Source organism: Bipolaris victoriae (assembly GCF_000527765.1).
Source record: "Bipolaris victoriae FI3 unplaced genomic scaffold scaffold_101, whole genome shotgun sequence".
NCBI lineage: Eukaryota > Fungi > Ascomycota > Dothideomycetes > Pleosporales > Pleosporaceae > Bipolaris > Bipolaris victoriae.
In genome coordinates, this window is record NW_014575291.1 from 54,192 (window position 1) to 73,711 (window position 19,520).

Here is a 19,520-nt window from a genome sequence, read left to right on the forward strand (position 1 = left end):
CTTTTCATTGCATTTTAAAATTGATCTACAGACAACCGGACACAAACACCCCCCAAAAGAACCCACGCCTACAACTTAGCCTTTTCATTCTCCCTCTTAACCTGCTGCACCAACTCCCACGCAATCTCAGCATACGGCCTCATCATCTGCCCATACTCCTGCGCCTGCGCACTACTCGCCTGCCTCAACGCATACCTCGCTGCAATACCTTGCATGATAATCGCAAGCCGATACGTACTAAACGCATTCCCCCAGGTGAAATCCGGGCGCGGATCCCACCCCGCTACCTCGGAGTACCACGTGATAAGCTGCTCGCGGGTGGGCAAGCCGGGTGTAGCACCTGGTTGAAAGCCCTGGTGCGCACGCCCGATCGACATTGCCGTCTGGCTGGACGCCGTGATGTACGGGGACATGACGTTGTTGAGGTCAGACAGCGGGTGGCCGATTGTACTCATTTCCCAGTCTAGGATGCCGATGACGCGGGGTTCGGTTTTGTGGAAGATGACGTTATCGATTTTGTAGTCGCCGTGGACGAAGGTTGCGCGGTCCTTTGGTTGGGTGCGGTGGTCGCTGAAGAAGGTGACCATGTCGTCTTGATGCGGGATTTTGCCGACGGGTTCGCCGGTTTCTTTGTCTTTGGCTGAGGCTTGGGATTGCGAGATTGTGTTGAAGGTTGCGATTTGGCGGGTATAGAAGCCCGAGTGTTTGCCGTAGGAGGCGAGGTTTACGGAGGAGGGGGATACGCGGTGGAATTTTGCGAGGGTGGTGATTGCGGAGTGCCACCTACAGGCAGGTTAGTTAATGTTTCGGAGTTTGGAAGGAGTGTCTGGGTGTGTTCAGAGCATACATTTTTGTTCGGTCCTCTGGGGTTACGTCAGGAAGGACGGGGTCTTCGAAGATGCGGCCGTCGAGAAACTCCATGATGTAGAAGTCGGTGCCGATGACCTTTTCGTCTTGACAGAGACATAGTGCTCGTGGAACAGGGACATCTGTGTTCTCCAGTGCATGGATGATGCGGTATTCACGATCGACTTTGTGTGCAGTCTGCGAGCAAGCAATTAGATTAACTTTCTTTTTCTCGGTGTTGGAAAGAGGACTGATATGTAGAAGTGTATGTACCTTTGACAGCAGCTGGCCCGGAGGCTTCTTCCTCAGCACGTACTTCTTTCCGGTCTTATCCGTCAACTGGTATGTCGGATTCGATTGTCCATAGCCAAACTAGCTTCTATATTAGCAAATCGTGTTCCTTGGGTCAAGCTTGATTCCCGCTCGACTACACACGCACCTGCTTTACGTCCAAGGGAACCTTGATTTCAGGAACATGAGCCTCGATGTAGCGCTCCAAGGAGGCTACATCAATGGGCTGCCGAACATTGCCAGCCATGGTGGGTGCGTCTGGAGAGAGCGCATGGCAAGCGCGGGCGCACAGTGATGTAGCTGGCGCGGTTGAGCATCACCGAGCCATGAGCCTCGGCAATTGTTGGACATGGGGGGATCTGGCTCGGCGAGTCGGGAGTGGCTGCATCTCCGCAACGAGCTCAATCGGGATGAGCATGAGTATCGGAAAAAAGACTCGTTCAATACAGTTCAACATGAAAAAGGAGTTATGTTTCCTTGCGAATTGGGTCAATGATATCCGTGACTGATTCCAAAAGCCTTTTTTTCGTTGTGGTGGTTGTCATGCCACTATCCATATTCCTTGCCTCAATCTGAAACGGATGCTCGTAATAGCACGCACTCTAATAAGTGAAAGCAGATACAGTGTATCCATCTACTTGATAGCATGATGGAGTATTTCCAGCGAGATTGTCTGCATCCAGGCAGGTAGCCAGGGGAACTTGTGGAAGTGCTTGTCTGGGCGATATGGCCTCACGTGCCCACGCGTTTGCGCATGTTCGGCACGCAAGGGCCAGCTCGCGGGTCTGTGGGCAAAGGCACGGCTCCCACTTCAACGTACGGTCCACGGCTCATCAGACGTTTTCCTTCTCCTTGGACAAGGCCAATGTGCTGATCGTGTCCACGTAGATGGAAATGTATATCCTCACACCTATCCTCTACCACCCCCTGTAAAGACGGGTCAGCTTTTGATTGCAGACTTGTCGTGTCAAAACCCCTGAGGTGTCACAATTGACAACTGTCAACCCTCTCTGTGTGTTGAGCCGGCTAGCATGCATCAGAGAGGGCCTGTCTGCCATGCTAAGGGCAACCGCAGACTGGTGCTGTAGACTTTATTGGATCCATTCTGGTACCAAGGACCGACGGTTGGTGATGGCCGGCCCTATCACACACTAGGCCTGGGTGACGTGATGCGGCCTTGTTGAGCGTAGTAGGCCTTGCAAAGACATTTCCCCAAGGCGTCAAGCCGCAGAGTTTATAGGCGTCCACATCCAGGGGAACGCGGGACGGGGCGCATAAAGAACAATTAGGAGCGCCATGTCGCCCAAATGGGATGATCGCAATTCATTGGGCAGCTGTCGGTTAAATAATCACGCTCTACCGTCGCCCATGACTTGGCTGTCCAGACCCCTGTAGTCCCCTCTTATCAAAACAAACACCGTCCTTGGTCTGTCCAACCTACCCTACACTAAGGAACAGGTCTACCCTGCGACAAACAACGCCCTGGCATGGCCTATCCCCAGACTCCCCGCCGCCTTGGGGCGCGACCTATGCTACATCCCACTGCCTCATCGCCCAACCTAAACGCCGCCAGCAAAAACATGGCCCGACAAGCCTCCCTCTCAGCACTCGTAGGCGGAAACTCGCCAGCACACCGCATGGGCGCCGACGGCCAGGACATTGACGTAGGCGACACCGTAGATGTCCCTGGTGGCATGGTCGGTGTCGTCAAGTTTGTCGGCAGCATCCGCGGCAAGCAAGGAGTCTTCGCCGGCGTCGAACTCAACAGAGAATACGCCGCGCGGGGCAAGAATAACGGCTCCGTCGATGGGTACGCATGCCCACCGCTCTTCTGAACACACTCCTGGGCACATGCACTGATGGCGACACAGCACACAGTACTTTGATACTTCGATCCCCAACTCCGGCATCTTCCTCCCTGTGCATCGCGCTCAAAAGCGGGTCTCAGGAGGCTCATCTGACTTTGCGCCTGAGCCAGTCACACCTTCGTACCCCAACTTCAGCCTTTCCACCACCGAAAAACCCAACTTCGGCCACGATGCGCCAAAGTCGCAATTCTCCCAATCCATCGGACCCGGTGTCCGCGCAACCAGTCCCCAGGGCAAATCCAGCCTGGGCCGCTCCTTTGCACGCCCTGAATCGCCCCATCGTCAGAAGCAAGGCTTGAGTGCCTCGCCGGCTCGCAGTGGCTCGCGCACACCCTCTGGCTTCTCCAAGAGCGCAATCGGCGCACCCCCGCGATTTGCAAGCCCAGCCCCTCCTCGCTTTGCCAGTCCTGCCCCGAGGGCTCCTCCCCTGCAGAAGCCACGGACACCCGGCCCCCAGCGATCCTACTCGCGGAGCAGCTCTCGCGTTGGCCAGCAAGATATTATTGAAGAAGACACCGAAACAACCCCCATCGGCGCAGCGCGCACAAGCAATGATTCCATATCCAGTTACAAACATCGCCGCCCCGGCTCGCGGCTGGGCTCCTCTCCTAGCGAAGAGGTGCAGCGGCTACAGGCGCTTTTGGATGAGCGAGAGAGACAACTGAAAGAGCAGGCTGCATCGCTGAGCGAAATGGAGGCAAGCCTTGCCGAGATCCAGAGCCTGATACCAGAAGATGGAATGGACATGGGGTCGGCTCATGGCAGCAACGAGCCCACCGATGTTGCACAATTACGAGCACTTCTGCGAGAGAAGAACGATAAGATTGCCATGCTCACATCCGAGTTTGACGCACATCGCTCTGATTTCCGAAGCACCATTGACACTCTCGAACTAGCCAGCACCGAAACTGAGCGAGTATACGAAAAGAAGGTCGAGGAATTGACTGAAGAACTGCGAGAATACCAGTCTCGTACTGAAGATGTTGAGACTGTCGCTATGCAGCTGAAGCAACTCGAGGAGCTTGTGCAAGAGCTTGAAGAAGGCCTGGAAGATGCGCGTCGAGGCGAGGCAGAAGCTCGAGGGGAAGTGGAGTTCCTCAGGGGTGAAGTGGAGCGTGGCCGATCAGAGCTTCGTCGTGAGCGAGAGAAGGCTGCTGCAGCTCTCAAGGGCGCGGGTGCCATGGTTGATACGCCTCAAAGCCCAAGCCAAAGAGAGGTAGAGCAACGTGACGACGAAATCCGAGGACTCAAAGCCATTATTCATTCCTTGAGTTCCGGTGGGGACGAGCGTGTTCGCTCGCCTCTATCACCACAAGGCCCTACTGTGGACGCTGAAGAGCTTGCACAAGCAAAGGCAGACGCACAGCGCCTGGAGCGCGAAAAGGAAGAGCTTCGTGGTCTTGTGGAACGCAAGGCTTACCGAGAAGAAGAACTAGAGCGTGAGATTGAGAAGTTGAAGAGCCAGCTCGGCCTCGCCGAGCAACGTGACAGCATGATTAGCAATGGCGTGTCGGAAGTCACAGCTGTACAGAAGAAGCCTTCAGAGCGTGACTCCAAAGACACAATCATGAACTGGAAGGATTCGTCACAGCGCAACACTCCTCCCGCTCTTGCAATAATGCCTGAGTCTGATGGCCGCTCATCCGTCAACAGTAGCCACCTATGGTGCGAAATCTGTGAGACGGGCGGCCACGACATCCTCAACTGCTCCGCCATGGGCGGCGACGCATCCACCTACTCCCGCACAAACGATAGCATCCACAACGGCAAAGACGGCGTCATCGAAGGTCTCCGCGGCCTCTCCATCTCCGATCGCTCCCTGTCCGAACGCCGCCCATCCATCCTCACTCCTTCCAAGACCCCCGGCAGCGCCCCCACCGCTCCTCTACCCAACCCTTCCCTCACCGCGTCCAACTCCGACCTCGTTCCTCCCAAGGGCGCCGCCATTGCCGACCCAGACAAATGGTGTGCCCTGTGTGAAAGCGAGGGTCACGATGTTACGGCCTGCCCTAACGAAGATGCTTTCTAAGTAAAGCTTTTGAAACTCATGCCGACCATGCCAACCAAAAACTTATCTACGTCCCCCCACCTTGATGAAGAATTCAACAATGGAGTTGAAAGATTATACATAACGCAGGGCGTGTTAATCACCGAGACCTAAGTAAAAGAAGAAAGAAAGAAACAAGGGCAAAGCAATGCTCTCACGACATCGCTCCCCATATCTCCCCGAAAATGAACGCATTTTGGGACTAGAGAGAACTTGTAGAAAGAAAGAAGATTGTTCCAAAGGCACACACACACACACACATACCCAACCACCCTCTCCCGCTACCAACGTACCTTTTTTGCATTTGGTTTTACGTCCGTCTTTCTTTGTTTCCAAAGAGCGCATGATATCCCATCCCCCTTCCCAATCTTTCTCTTTTTGACACACCCTCTTATTCAGCATTTTTGGGGGGTTCTCTCTTCTTCTTCTTCTTCTTAACCTTGGGTTCTTCCGTTATGTCTTATAACTGCCAATCCCAACCCCACCCTCGATAAGTGTTATGTAGTAGCTTTTTATGTAGTCAACTTATTTTATTCCATCTTATCTTATTATCTCTTTTCTTTCTGGAAGTACTAATGCTATTGTTTAATGTGTAATTTCTGTTCATTCTTAGATAATTACGTTCTGTTCAATGGACAAAGATGTGTAATATGGGAGAGACTTGCTTTTCTTCGTACGTAAAGTTGCATAGATACACAATAACACATGTACATAAAAGTCAGATTTGAGAATTTTAACCGGATATCAAACGCCCCATTTAAAAAACAATCCTTAATACCCTATGCAATTCAAGCCCTCTTCCCAGACTTGTGCTTCTTACTCTTCTTCCCCGCGCTCTCCTTGAACTTCTCTGCCTCCTTATACGCTTCCTCGACCGCTTCCCCTACTTTCCGCTTCTTCTCGCCCGTCTTAACAGACACCGTCATGCTACCTGCAGCACCCCCCTTCTTCGTCGCGTTGCTAATAGCGCGCTCGGCATCCTCCCAGTCGGTGGCTCCGGCACCAATTTCGTATCTATTGCGGGTATACGAATTAGCCAGCGTATTCAAAATTAGTAGAGTGATGGAGAAGAAAACTTACTTGTGCAAAGGCAAAGCATCAATCATGCTCCTCTGCCTCTCTCTGTCTTCTGCCAAAAACTCCTCTCCACCCTCCTTCAACTCTTCTTCCAAGTTCTTCTCCAGCGGTTTAAAGCGGCCTGCATCTCCACCGACTGTTCCTGCATTGTCTTCGATTTCCATGGCTTCAGGCATAGTTTCTTGGACTGCGCCCTCAACAATGCTGCGGAAGGCAGTGGCGACTTTGCGGATAATCTTGACGAACATGGCCATGAGCTGGCTTGCGTTTGCATCTTTGAGTTCTTTTTCAACGTCGGAGAATTCTTTGCGCTGGAGGCCGATGGCGAGGAGGAGGGATTTTTGGATGCCGGTGAGTTTGACCGTGTCTTTGAGGCGGCCGGTGAAGTAGAGGTGAGCGATGGAGGGGAGCATGTCGAGGATGACGTGGTAGTCTAGCATGTTGTTTGCGTAGGATTCCAGACGCTTGAGGTCGAAGGGGGTGAAGAGGGCGTCGAGTTCGGCTTTGCTGATGGGTTTCGCGGCGAGGTCGACATCGAGTTTTGATCCTGCCGAGGCGGACTCTTCTATCGAGAGGGATGTTGTGGATGGGAATGTGCGGAATTGATAGGAGAGGAGAGAGAGGAAGCGCTTCTGGAAGTCCTTGGCAAAAGCTGCCACCCAGCTTCCATCTGATGAGGTAGTCTCAAGCGAGCGTAGCATGATACATGTGTGCTCTCCAGTCAGATCGTTGGGTGTTTGCCGAAGGTATACTGGCACAAAGGATGCGCGTTTCCAGAACTTGTGCAACTGCGACGTGAGACCGTACGATACACCAACATAGTCAAGCTTAGGTGACTTCAACTCTTGTAACCGAGCGAATAGCGGCGGCATCTCGCTTGCCTCCCTAACCTTGACGTTATCCTTGAGAAGTGATGCATCTTCCAAGTCTTCCTCTGTGACTCTTCGCATCTGCTCCACCTCTTGAGGTTCCGTCTCGGACAAGCTTGCGAGCTTGCCGTCGTAGAAATCAACTAGGAGTTGCAGGGCCTTTGATCCGTATCCCATGTTGACGTATTCCGGGTTTGTCGCTATCCGCACCACACGGGCACCCGACAGACTTGCAAAGTTCTCATCCTGAAATTGCTGAGACACAATCCACGGAATCAAGTCGCCACCTGCACGCTGTCCTCTGCTCAAACTGTTCAGCACACTTTCCCTGCTAATCTGACCTTCCAACGCTACTTGAATAACACAAAGAGGCTCAGGAAGCTTGTTGTCCTCTGCAGGTCCGGTAAGGACGAACAGGTGGTGCGCTGGCGCATCGGACATGAGTTGCAAATCGTTGGGTGTATTCTTGTAGTGACTGGCGACATAGAGCGCCATCATCTTCTGCAGGAACTTTTCTGCTGCCGGATTGTAAGAGAAAAGTGTATCGCGGTTTACGTGAAGGAGCTGGCACTTGTCGGGATGGGGGCATCCTTGTGTGGCTGATCTTCGGGGCAGGGTTGCATCGAGACACAAGAGGTCGTTCATCCAGCGCTCGACGGAATCGCCTGGGGCGTATCGGATGGGCTCTGAAAGTGTAATTTCTCGCAGCGAGCGACCTGTCATCGTAGTCTCTGAAGCATCCTTTGTCTCCTTTCCTGTTGAGCGATCTACGACGTGGGTCGAGCCGTTGGTACCCTTGCCTCGTGACTGCTCGCGAAGTTGCTGGATGAGCTTGAGAGATAGTGATCGACCAGTACCCTCGTAACCATTGATTGTCGAGGCCATGAAGACGAGGTAAGGACCCATGAGTTTCCGTACCAATGGCAGAGGAATAGCTGCAGCTTCATCAATGACCAACAATTCCGCTTGACCGAGAACATGCGAATCTTCTGGCTTGATATATTGAATCACCTGTCGGTGCTGGCGGTGTAACTCGATTCTTACAATAGCCTTGTTCTGGTCGGGTTGGGTGGACTGCATAATGGTGTAGTCCTGGTGATCAACATAGTTGAGCGAGTCAAAGCCCTTGAGGATGAATTCAAACAGCGTCTTCAAGTTCTCTGGGCTTGGAGATGTGATATAAATGTTGCTGTAGCCGTGCGCGACCGCTGCTGCTACAGCCACACCCAAAGCTGCTGATTTACCTCGACCACGCGCTGCTGTTAGTGTAACCGTACTTCGCAGGGTCTTCTCCACAATCGCCTCGACAAATGTAAGCAGAGCCTTTGCCTGATCCACAGTCTTTGCAAGCTTGACCAGATCTCCAGTAGGAGGTGAGTCCGCCAGGGACTCCTTAATCTCTGCCAATTCCTTCGCCTTTGGTGTCTTGCCTTCCAACTCTGGGTCCGGCGGCGGTAATTGCTTGACGTGCTTTCCACCGGAAATGGGGAGCACATTAAGTTCATCGTCGACGACCAAGCAGCTGTCACACTTTCCGAGTGACAGTAGGAAGCGCTCATTGAAGCGCGCAACAACGTCGCTATGCGCCTCTGTTCGGTATCTGGAGTGGATATCCATGGACATGGTATACAGCTGCTTCAAGCTGCTCATGCCCTTCAACAAGAGTATAACCAGTCCTCCACCTTCGACTGTCTCTATTGTCCGCGCAAGGAGGTTGGGCGTAAGCGCTTCGAAATCCTGCAGAATACACATGCCATATGTGTTACCCAAAATCTTTTCTGTCTCTTTGTAGTAGACATATCGAATGTTCTGCGTCGAGATGAATAGTTCGAACGGATCCTCGGTGTCGACGTCACGTATGCCCCGCTTGATCTCGTTCTTGATCTTCTTTTCGCGCTTCTTGCGGTGACTGGAAAACCCCAGTAGCTTGTTCTTGTATGCCCAGAGCACAGATTTGTTCAGCTTAACGTCAACGTTGAGCAGAATGTGGTAGAGGTTGACAATGACGTCCTTTTGGCGGTCACCGACAACGACGAAGAAACTACGCTTCTTCTCTTGTGCGCCATTTCGAATCAGCGCCGGAATGCGGGAATCGATGGCTTTCTTCGGCATCTTGAGAGCTGCGCAGGCGGCGGCGGCGCCTCCTCTTCCGTATTCGAGTGTGTTTGGATGGCGCAGGCAATTGTATAACACCAAACGAGTCGCAAGGTGCTCTTGGGCGAATGGCAAGGGAGCGACACTTATTGCTGGTGTTGTGGTGAGATTGGCGGCGCGTGGGAGCAAAAGTTCTAGTCGCCGAGGAAGCTTCAAAGGTTCCGAGAAAATAATTGTTATCGATAACAGAGTCGCGCTAGCACTGCATCCTTCAACGCGCGCACACTCGGTCCAATCAAAGCCTTCTAATAAACTGGTCATTCAAAAGTCGGGATGCATGCTTATTCCCCATAGTTGAACTATAAAATGCCCTAAACTGTTTCAATTTGAGGTCTTCATGCAATCGTCCTACACCCTCTTGCTCGCCTTCTCGCTCTCCGTGTACTTCTCCAACCCCACGTGCTCATTGATCCAATCCAGTACAACCTCATGCCACATCAGACTGTTCTCTGGCTTAAGCACCCAATGGTTCTCATCTGGGAAGGTCAAGAATTGGCTCTCGATCCCCTTACTCTGCAACACGTTGAATGCTGCTAGTCCCTCACTAATCGTCAGTCTGTAGTCCAACTCGCTGTGGATCACAAGTTGTGGTGTAGCCCAGTTCTTCGTAAACCTGCGTCGCATGAATTAGTAACGGCATGAATTTGAGTATAGCTGGATAAACATACTTGCTTGGATCCCACTTATCCCAACCGTCAGGGTTACCCCAAAGAGTGCCTTTGAGATCATGGAAGGGGAAGTAGAGTTCTTCAGAAGACATCTGGCCGTGCATGCTGAAGACACCATCATGAGTTACAAGGGCTTTGAACTTGCGGCCTAGATCGTGACCTTGTATCCAGTTCATCATATAACCACCGTATGAAGCACCAAGAGCAACGGCGCGATCTGTGTCGACATAGCTGACGTTGGACGCGATGTATTTGAATCCCAACTCAAGGTCTTCGTATGGCAATCCCCCCCACTGGCCTTGAATGGCATCAGTGAAGGCCTGGCCGTAGCTTGTGCTGCCTGTTGGGTTTGGACAGATGACGACGTAGCCTTGCTCAGCAAATACAGCAGGGTTCCATCGCGTGCTCCATCCATCGGTCCATGCACCTTGTGGTCCACCGTGGACCAGGTATGCCAGCGGATACTTCTCTTTGGACGAAAAGTTACTGGGTTTTATGACCCAAGCATGGACCTTGGTATCCTTCGCCGCGCCGTCCCAGTGGATCTCGTCGATTTGATGACGCGATAACCCAAACATGGAACCTGAGCGTGTGTTGGAAGAAATGTACTTGGTAGTGAGATTTTCGGGATCCGAGTCGTATGGTCGGTCATCAATAGGCAGATTATACATATCCACGCTATTGGGACGAGAGCTCAGAGGTACCAGCGAGTACAAAGAGTTTTCGATCAGGCTGGTAGAGGTGACGAATAAATCGCCGTTACCGAGGACCTGTGCACCACCAATGGTTCCACCTTTCACAAGCAGTGAGGGAAGAGGTTCTTTCTCACTACCTGGCTTAGGAGGACCAGCGCTGTACAAATTTCCACGACCGTGCGCCTCCGCTGTGAAGTAGAGGTGCCAGTCATCTGGACTCCAAGCTATCGATTGCGGACTTTGGTCCCATTTGCCCTTGCCATCCTCAGAGGCATAGAGAAGAGTGACTCGCGACGGATCCTTGTAGTCGTGGATGATGAATGCTTGGTTCTTGTCCGACTCGTATCCATTAGTCTTCATGGACAAGAATGCAATCATTTTGCCAGAGTTTGACCAAACTGGCGATGTGCTTGCGCCTTCAAATCCTTCAATCGTAGTCTTTTTGATTTCAGGAATGTCCTTTGAATTCAAGTCATCCCAGAATCCCTCGGCTGCAGAAACATAAATGTTGGTCTTCGTATGGGTGGCTGGATTGAGGTCAGGGTCCTTCGATGTGAAAACCAGACCATTCTTTGAGATGTCAAAATGATCTTTGCCTCCAAATGGCTCAATTGGGCTCTCCAAAGAGGTTCCCTTGAGGGCGTTCTTCAATGGTTGCTCCAACTCCAGAGCTGTTGAGCTCTCCGATTTCTTCGTGCTCAGTTTGCCAAGCCATATTGCGTTGCGGTTCTCAGTCACATAATGATCCCAATGGCGGACGAAGCCAGACTTGTACAGCTTTCCTGATGTATGCGACTTTTCAACCTTTTCTGGGTTGAATAGTGAACCATCTGGTTTTGCCTTACCGACAAGTGCAAGCGCATATGTGCCATTGCCGAGTGGGTAGACCTTGGAATCGCTGACTGGGCCCTCTAGAGTACCAGCCGTGTATTTGCTGGTGGCCAGTTAATAATCCAATCATCAGAAAGTAGCATCACGAAATGCACTGCATACCTTTTCTCAAAGTTCTCTGGTGACCCGATGACCAACTCTGTAGTACCATCTTCATTCGACTTCAACAAGAGCACCGTCTCATCGTCAAGCCACGTAGGCTCGCTGAAAGTCTTGTCATCCGTCACCAGGCTAGTCTGTTGAGTTTCAACATCCAAAAGGCGAATCTCAGATTTCTTCTCGTGCTCAGAGAAAGAGTAAGTCGACACAGAATACAGGATCTTTGATGCATCCGAATTTGGAGAGCCTTGAGATCTCCGAGGTGCTTCAAGGAGCACCTTGGGCGTAAACTTGGAGGCTCTGATCGTCATGATGATGGTGGCCTGCGAAAATCAGGCGCCTAGTTGAGATGTCAGCTTGCAAGATTATCAGATGTATAAGAAAGATGGTTAATTTTTGTGTTGTCGTATGCTCACGTCCAGCCCCGTTGCTAGATCCATGATGCTATCCCAACAAGCAATATGCAAGGGCCCAGACCGCTACTTGGAGCCGTTCTTGCAATAGACAGAGCGATACCAAAAGCGTTACTTACTAAGAGAGAAATGTTCTTTCGAATGCGGAAATGTCTTGTAAAGAACAAGAATGACAAGTAAACAAATGTGAAAAGAGCACCGTGGTAGACGTGGTACGTGGAACTATGCGGATGTGGTTGGCCGACCGACCCCTCACGCCAGCCACCCCTAGCGGCTAGCGGCGCCTTTGTGTCATCACTCACCGGTATTGCGCTACCCCGCTCGGGATCGAAGATGCTGCCTGTGACAACCAAGGGTCTCGAACACCCTTCGATGCGTTACTTTCCAGCAATTTGCCATCAATATAAACCATAGAATTTCAAAAATCACTAAAATTCAGTCCAAGGACATCAAGTCCTGTGGCGCAGTGGTAGCGCGCCGTTCTTATAAGATTCGTCAGACTCTTATGACCTCATCCAAGGTTATGCGGATGCCGTGGGTTCGAAGTAGGTTTCTCCCTCAAAGAAATCGTTTCGATTTTCTTTACTAACAGTTCTTTCTAGCCCCACCAGGACTATATCTCCTTCTTTTTTTTGCCCCCGTTTCCAACCCACGACGTTGGGTAAACCTTTTTACTTTTTGGCTCTCTGTATGCATGCACTAGTGCACTAGGTTAAAAAATAATGGTACTCTTTATGCAATTAACACTACATACATCAACTACGCACACGAAAAAGAACCACAACACTATTAAATATGCTCAAAATTTTGACCTGAAGATGCTATCCAACATACAAAAGATAGCACTTCATTTACACAACAGCAAAGTAACAATAAGAATAGCAATACATATGATTCATTAACAACCATTCATAAAAAATAAAAGCAGGTGGAGGATATCTAGAACGTGAAGAGGGACCGCTCAAAAAAGAACAAAGAAACGCACGTTGCTATACAAAAAAAGGAAGAGCCCATCGTACGCCCTGGTTTTCCACCCCAAGCAAACCCCTTCCGAAAGATGTGTTCGTAAGAAGGGGAAAAAGTTCCAATCATAACATCGTTACCAATCCAAGAATTTCCTTTGACCTCCGAAACAAGTGGAGGTAGAGGAAATCTTGGGGTTGTATTAAAAAAGAGCAGGGCTAGAGCCAGGTTCATGACTTCCAAATCTGCCACTTCTTCTTCTGCTTAGGAACAACAAAGCTGTCCTGGCTCATCTGCTCGCCTTGCTGCTGCTGCTCTGCGAACCCTGTTTCCTCTTCAGTAGCGCTATCGAAGCTATCTTCGTCGTCGTCGTCGGAGGGGGCACCGCCGCCAAGATACCTATTTGCGGTACCTACGCTGCCGTTGCGTTGCGGGTAGGTGGGGTATGTAGCGGTTGTTCGATCATAGCCGCCTCGAGAGGGCTGGGCGGCGTAGTCTGCGCGTTGGACTGGTTTTTCAGTGTATTCGGGGTCGACTACTTGTCTGGGTGCCATGGCGGGGTGGCTTTGGCCGTCGCGACCGCCGCTGCTGAAGTAGTCGCCGCCAGCGGTGTCTTGTCGGGCTTGGAGACCTTGTCCGTCGCGTGCGTATGGCGAACCGGGACCTGCACCGACAATTGCGGGATGTGGTGGATACGATTCGCGCTTAGCTCGCCTTTGCGATTGCGTTGCAGTGAGACCGTATGGGCTCTGGCCTCCTGTAGCCCCCACTGGTCTCCGTTTCACCGTGAGGGGATCATCCGGATGTGTTGCTGGTAGTTGTGACTTGTGGGAAGAGTTGCTATATGTTGGCTGTATGCGGGTGGAAGCAGAGCGAGATGGAAGCGTAGCCGCTGGAGCAGCAGTTTTCATTTCTTGGGGGTGCTGAGGTGCGCTCGCATTCCTCTTCGCAGCGACACTATCCCAGGCAAAGGCCCTAGCACCGGCATTCGGCCCAGTGTCCAAACTTCGACGTCCTTGGATTCGAGCTGCAGGATTGTGAACAGCTCCATCAGACTGAGCTGGACCTGCTGTCCGCGCTGAATTGGCATGAAATCCAGAGCTGAGGAGATCGTTACGACGAACAGTGGTAGTAGCGGCAGCACCAGTAGCACCAGAGGCTGGCGCCATGGCAGGAGTCGGAATTGCAGGCGTGGTAGGAGCAGAGGCAGACCCACGTCCGTTGCGTGGACCAATGCCTGGTATTACCACCCTGGGCCCGACTTTGTACTGTTTCCGTTTGCGTTCTTCCTCATCTTCACTAGAAATTTCACCAAGCTCGCTCCCGCTTTCGCTACCTGAGATAGAATTGCCATCTTCACCGATTGTAGTCTTGCGTCTTCCACCAAAAGCGCGGAAGAAGCCTCGAGGTTTACGCGGCTCCTTTTCCTCAACATCAGACTCAGGCTCGACATAGTCGAGAGCTGGCACAAGAAGTCGATACGGTGTTGTGATACCTGCCGGGTCGTGTTGCGAAACTTCGACATTAAGGCAAATATCAAGACCACCTTCTAGGTTGATGAACTCCTGCTTTTTCACGCTCTTCCTGCTCAGTACGCTAGGGCGACGGTGAAAGTTGGATGGCCGGTCTTGGGACTGGCTGCGGCGACCTCGAGGCGTTGTGCTTTCCGAGGTGCCTGGGCGGTCGCCATCCATTGAAGGTCGACGACGGAATAGCGAGGATAAGGAATTGCGACGAGGATGAGCAGGCCTCTCCGGCTCTGAGCGATCGGGTGAGAACGAGGATTTCAGCTGATGGTGGCCCACCTGCTGGTCATCAGCAGCCGCATAAGCCGGGTTATTGCGATATGATACAGGAGGGCCCTGGCGCCGTGCAGAAGGTCTTGGTTGTTGTCCACTGAGCCTTCTCACCAGCTGACCAGGTGCAAAATCAGCAAAGGATCTTCCCGCGCCAGGACCATCTGGGGTCGTAGGTGGTGATGGTGTCTGTGATGGTGTAGATCCGGGCTTGTATTCTCGAATGCTGCACCAGTTTCGGTGGGGGAGGAGATGATTGTTATTTCTCTTTTTTCCGTCCACACCGTGGGTGAATAGCGCTATCATGTCTTCATCCGTGTCCGAGTCAAGATGGTGTATCTTGTTTCGTTTGTTGATGATATCCGCCATCATATCGGGAGGTGGCGTGTTGACTATGGCGGAGGAAATGACGTTTGGCATGTACCTGTGATCCTTGTCTTTTGGTATGTTGAGCTTTTTGTTGCTGTAGAATTGACCAACCGCTGCCAAATGGACATCACCCCCAAGAATTGTGACACGCACAGATTTGGTGGAGGCAATGTGTTGCAGCTCACGAATGAACCAGTTGCGTTCCTCCTTGTGGTGCTTCGCAGTCCAGTGATCATCCAAGTCATCTAGAATCTCCACGCCGCCGTCAAACTTGTTCACAAAGTTACCCAGCATGCCAGTGCGGCCAAGAGCCTTGATGGGATCCATGATCCTACTAGTCAAGATATTCTCGAGGAAGTTCAATCGAGGGTAGGCAATGGGCACGCCAAGGAGTACGATCAAGTGTTTAGTCTCGCCCTTGATAATCTCATCCTCAAGACGGTCAAAGATGATGTCATATGAGTCCTCAGTAAGTATCTCGTCTCGCTGCCTCTCTGTACGGCAGTCAAGACCAAGAAAGGCCACAGGCCGACCGAGTCGCATGAAGACGCTTCTAGATCGCTCTTTAATGTAAGGACCGGGGCTCTTACCAAGCACCCATGAAGGCTCTGTCGCTTCTGTCTCTGCGGGTACGGATTGGTGCTGGAAGAGCATGTAGTACTTGAACGCAACGGCACCGACTCCTGTGAAAACTGGAGTTTGCATGAAGTGGTGGGGATACGATCCAAAGCCCTAAGTAATTTAGACAACATTCAAATATTATCGCAGAATCAAACTTACGTCGATAATATCATGATCATCCCAAATGTTGATCATAGGAATCTGTGAATTGGCCAAGCCGAACATACCCTGGGAAAACCACATCGCGTACCGATCTAGGTAAAACTGCTCAAGCTCATTCTGCATCTCCTCGGAAAATGGTTGATGGTGCTTGTGTAGAGGATTTCTGTTTTCGGTCCATTGTCTGAACAAGGTTGTCTCCCTCATAGCAGCATCGTTGTAGATTTGATCGCCCCCACCAATCATTACGTGAAATGGGCGGGTCTGATGGGTATTGAGGACGTCGCGCCACATGGGATCTGGGCCACAGAACTCATCGGGGTCGACACTAGCAGAAAAACCGTTGCAGCTGTGGAACATGATGTTCATGGATTCCCCTTTAGCAGGGACCCAGAACCCAATAGCCGGACCCTGGTTGATCTTGTAGGCGATACGTGTTTGGCTAGCCCCGAGTTCAACTTCAATGTTGAAGCGCCAAAAAGTCACACCCCGCTCAGCGTGCAGACGAATACCGGGGAAGTCACGTACTTTGCCTAACTTCTCGCCGTCTCTCTTATGGATGCGAGTGGACCTAGGCGGTCCGTTGGCAGTGCTCCGAGTCTTGGAGAATAACCCGGTGCTGTTTTCGACGCGCGATAGGTCCACGTCTTCGACGATCTCATCAATAGGCCTGACGAACAGCGTCTTGCCGGTGCGCGAAACTTTGGTCTGGCCTTCGATAGGATCGATATATGATGGATCAAGCTGGTCATGATCTACCTCTTCTGGTGGTGGAGGCAGGATATCCATTGGCTGTTTGAACAGTCGTAACGTCGGTGGCTTGGAGTAGGACGAGGACGCGTCAACAGTCACAATCATGACACTGCCTCGCCATATCTCCCGCTCTTGACCTGGCTTGCTCCGATCTTTGCGAAGACCCGTGTAGCGCAGGAGCGGTCCGCACTTGAGATACAGTGGCGGGTTAAAGCTGGTTGGCAAATGTGTGTCATCAGCATAGCCATCGTACATGGGTTCCGCATAGCTGTTAGAGCGTCTCCGCCGGGCCATTTTGGTTTCTTCCCACCATGCTTTGTTGCCGCTGTTAGCCGTGACTGGAGCGTTCAGGTCCAGATCTTCAGAAACAAGGGCGCCAACCGGGGCATTTTTCCATTCATCGAGCACTGCCTTGGGCGTGTATGTCCTTTCCGGCTCGCCATGGCGGCTGAAACGATGGCGAGATTTCTTCTCGGGATCATGAAAATCCAGCTCAGACTCGGACTCGGAGAAAACGACACTTTTTCGGTTGGTCTGGGGTACTGGGGGCATAACCGGGGTAGTCTTGGGTACGGGTGGCATGCGAGGCTTGGTTGGTGGGATATCGATTACGCGAGGCGCCGCCTTATGGTCAACAGACTCTTGCGGTATGTCCATTTGCGCGGCCATGATGCCTCCCCGGCTGTCTCTCTTCCCTTGGACTCTCTTGCTCTCGGCACGAGTTACTTCAGCCCCAGCAGACGTATCGTCTACACCGACTAGGCCAAGTCCTGCAGCATCAGATGCAGGCTTGTGGTCTTTCTGCGAAGGAAGTGAGCTCCGATCGCTATAACTGCCACTGTGCGGTGAGCCCCTAACCGGCTCCTTGCCTTTCAGACTGGTGGTTCGCGGAACAGCTTGACCCTTGTGTCTGGTGGCCTGTTGAGCGGGTTGGACTGCTCCGCCCTCGGGTGGAGAAGGATCCCAGGGCTCGTTAAGGTCGTAAATGAAGCCATTGTCCGATTCCCACTGGGTTATTTGGGGAGACGCATGGTTCTTCTCTGTTGGCATCGAAACATGACGCTTGCTACTGCCTGCTCGGTTGGGCGCACCAGAGGTGTTGTCTGGTGTTGCCACGGGCTGAGATACGACGCGCTGCTGGTTCTGAGCGGCTTCTCGTGCCCGCCTTTCCCGTGCCTCGGCCTCAGCCTTCTCTTGCGCTGCCAACTCGGCTTCCAGTATCCTCGCTCTCCTCTCTTCTTTGCTGATGTCATCCAGCTTGCCTTCCAGCTTTTGGAGCGGTGACCGATCTGGCACAGAAGGACCACGCTGAGAGCCTCGCCGCCCCACAGCTCCTGCCAGTGGCTCGACGGGAGCATATGGTGGTGACCGTAGGTTGTAGAGTCTATCTGCGGCTGTTTGGATGGTCGCCTGCTGTCTACTCGGGTTCAATTGGATAGCTGGATCGCGTGCCCGTCCAGAGCTTGTGCGTGCCGGGACCCTGACGCCTCTTGAGTATGGGTCTCTGTATGACGAGGGCGGTGCGCGCGGTACGTCTGGCGCAGCCGGTATGGACTCGCCCATTGCGCCGGTGGTGGGAGGAAGGATGATCTTGCTGTTCCGCCGTCTCTGAGTGACAGGATCTGAGGAGGAAGCTACGACTGGGCGGGCAGTGTTACTGGGCATGGCGGTGGACATGGCGGTCTCGGGTGGAGATGCGCCAGCTGGTTGGGCATCGGCTGGGCGACGGTATGACGTTGCGCGCTTTGGGGCAGAGCTGTCCGGCGTCTTGCGGAGAGCAATATTAATATTAACAGCTCGCTCGGCGTAGGAGCCGCTGTTCCGCTTTTCTTCCATGTTGCGACGGGCTCATGAGGCGGGCAATGTTGAAGCGAGTGGGGGCCACCACCAACACTGGGTGTAAGAAGGGACAGATCTCAGGCTGTGATGCAGACTCTGTGCACAGGGAGCACTGTCACATGGACCCTTAGAGAAGCGGCTCGAGTGGTAACATTTGTGGTAGCTACCTACTGTAGGTGTAGTACGAAGAACAAGTGTGGCGGTGCGGCCTCGGCGCTGGCAGACTGACAGCGCAAAAAAAACTCTGGTCTAAATGAAGCGCAATGACGACGGGGGAGCCACACTACAGGAAGATGCTATATACAAGGGAAGAGGAGGAGCGGTAGGGCAGCAGGGAAGAGACTGATATCCATGGTCAGCGCATGGTGGAAATGGGTGGCGGGAGGGCGTGAAAGAGAGATGGCTGGAGACAGCGTCTGCCACGGCCGCCCGCCCGCCCGCCTCGACCCATGCCATGCCATGCACATGCACCCACACCCACACCCACCGGCGGGCGGCACAGCAGAGCAGCAGACATGGATGGCATGGCAGGCCTGCTAGCAGCACTAGTACACAGTAAGTCGAATAGGCTCGGCGCCTAAGTGGGCTGGCCCTATTAGTATCAGCTTCTGCACATGTAAGCATAAGCGTGGATGCGGGTAGCCCAAACAGGTAAGGCGTGTGTGGCGTGTGTGGCGCGAGGGCAGAGAGTAGAGAGTACACGCTCTCACAAATGCTTGTTTCACCAGCGCCCTTCAGCCACGTTCCCACTCCAAACCACATAGCGCCGCCGAGAGACCTCATTGTCTTCTTCAATTACTTGACTCTCCGCGTCTTCTCCCGCATCCATCCCCCGGTTGCATTTTCTTTGAGTTCATACACCCGCTGGCACGGTTGGCCTGACCTATCCCTGCTTCTGGTATTCCGCATCCCTCAGGTTAGCCGGCGCAATCTGGCTTCTCCATAAGCCGAATAATTAGCCATCTATCCATCCCTACTCTGACCCGACGACCACAGTATCCTCATCCCTGAGCCCTCGCCCCTCAACTCTTAAATTTCCCCCGCCCCGCACATAGACAGTCGTCTGTACCTGGTCAGCCCTGTGCAACGCGCCTCAGCTACT

At 52.6% G+C, this 19,520-nt stretch overlaps 5 protein-coding genes across 5 annotated transcripts; 1 reads left to right on the forward strand and 4 right to left on the reverse strand.

The window, feature by feature from the left end:
* Positions 1-68: 68 nt before the first annotated feature.
* COCVIDRAFT_29888 (hypothetical protein) lies at positions 69-1,384 on the reverse strand (the record flags this gene model as incomplete). Its single annotated transcript, XM_014697315.1, has 4 exons — positions 69-783; positions 848-1,044; positions 1,120-1,218; positions 1,286-1,384. 4 exons carry the CDS (start codon positions 1,382-1,384, stop codon positions 69-71), a joined length of 1,110 nt encoding a protein of 369 aa, XP_014552801.1.
* A 1,390-nt stretch (positions 1,385-2,774) lies between these two features.
* On the forward strand, positions 2,775-5,034 carry COCVIDRAFT_41095 (hypothetical protein; the record flags this gene model as incomplete). The annotated part of the gene is made up of 2 exons (XM_014697316.1): positions 2,775-2,947; positions 3,009-5,034. The coding sequence occupies 2 exons, from the start codon at positions 2,775-2,777 to the stop codon at positions 5,032-5,034; spliced, it is 2,199 nt and encodes a 732-aa protein (XP_014552802.1).
* An 806-nt stretch (positions 5,035-5,840) lies between these two features.
* On the reverse strand, positions 5,841-9,110 carry COCVIDRAFT_109320 (hypothetical protein; the record flags this gene model as incomplete). Its single annotated transcript, XM_014697317.1, has 2 exons — positions 5,841-6,066; positions 6,133-9,110. The coding sequence occupies 2 exons, from the start codon at positions 9,108-9,110 to the stop codon at positions 5,841-5,843; spliced, it is 3,204 nt and encodes a 1,067-aa protein (XP_014552803.1).
* Positions 9,111-9,500: 390 nt separating this feature from the next.
* COCVIDRAFT_109337 (hypothetical protein) lies at positions 9,501-11,816 on the reverse strand (the record flags this gene model as incomplete). The annotated part of the gene is made up of 3 exons (XM_014697318.1): positions 9,501-9,765; positions 9,821-11,449; positions 11,509-11,816. The coding sequence occupies 3 exons, from the start codon at positions 11,814-11,816 to the stop codon at positions 9,501-9,503; spliced, it is 2,202 nt and encodes a 733-aa protein (XP_014552804.1).
* A 1,295-nt stretch (positions 11,817-13,111) lies between these two features.
* COCVIDRAFT_19210 (hypothetical protein) lies at positions 13,112-18,415 on the reverse strand (the record flags this gene model as incomplete). The annotated part of the gene is made up of 2 exons (XM_014697291.1): positions 13,112-15,778; positions 15,827-18,415. 2 exons carry the CDS (start codon positions 18,413-18,415, stop codon positions 13,112-13,114), a joined length of 5,256 nt encoding a protein of 1,751 aa, XP_014552777.1.
* Positions 18,416-19,520: the final 1,105 nt, after the last annotated feature.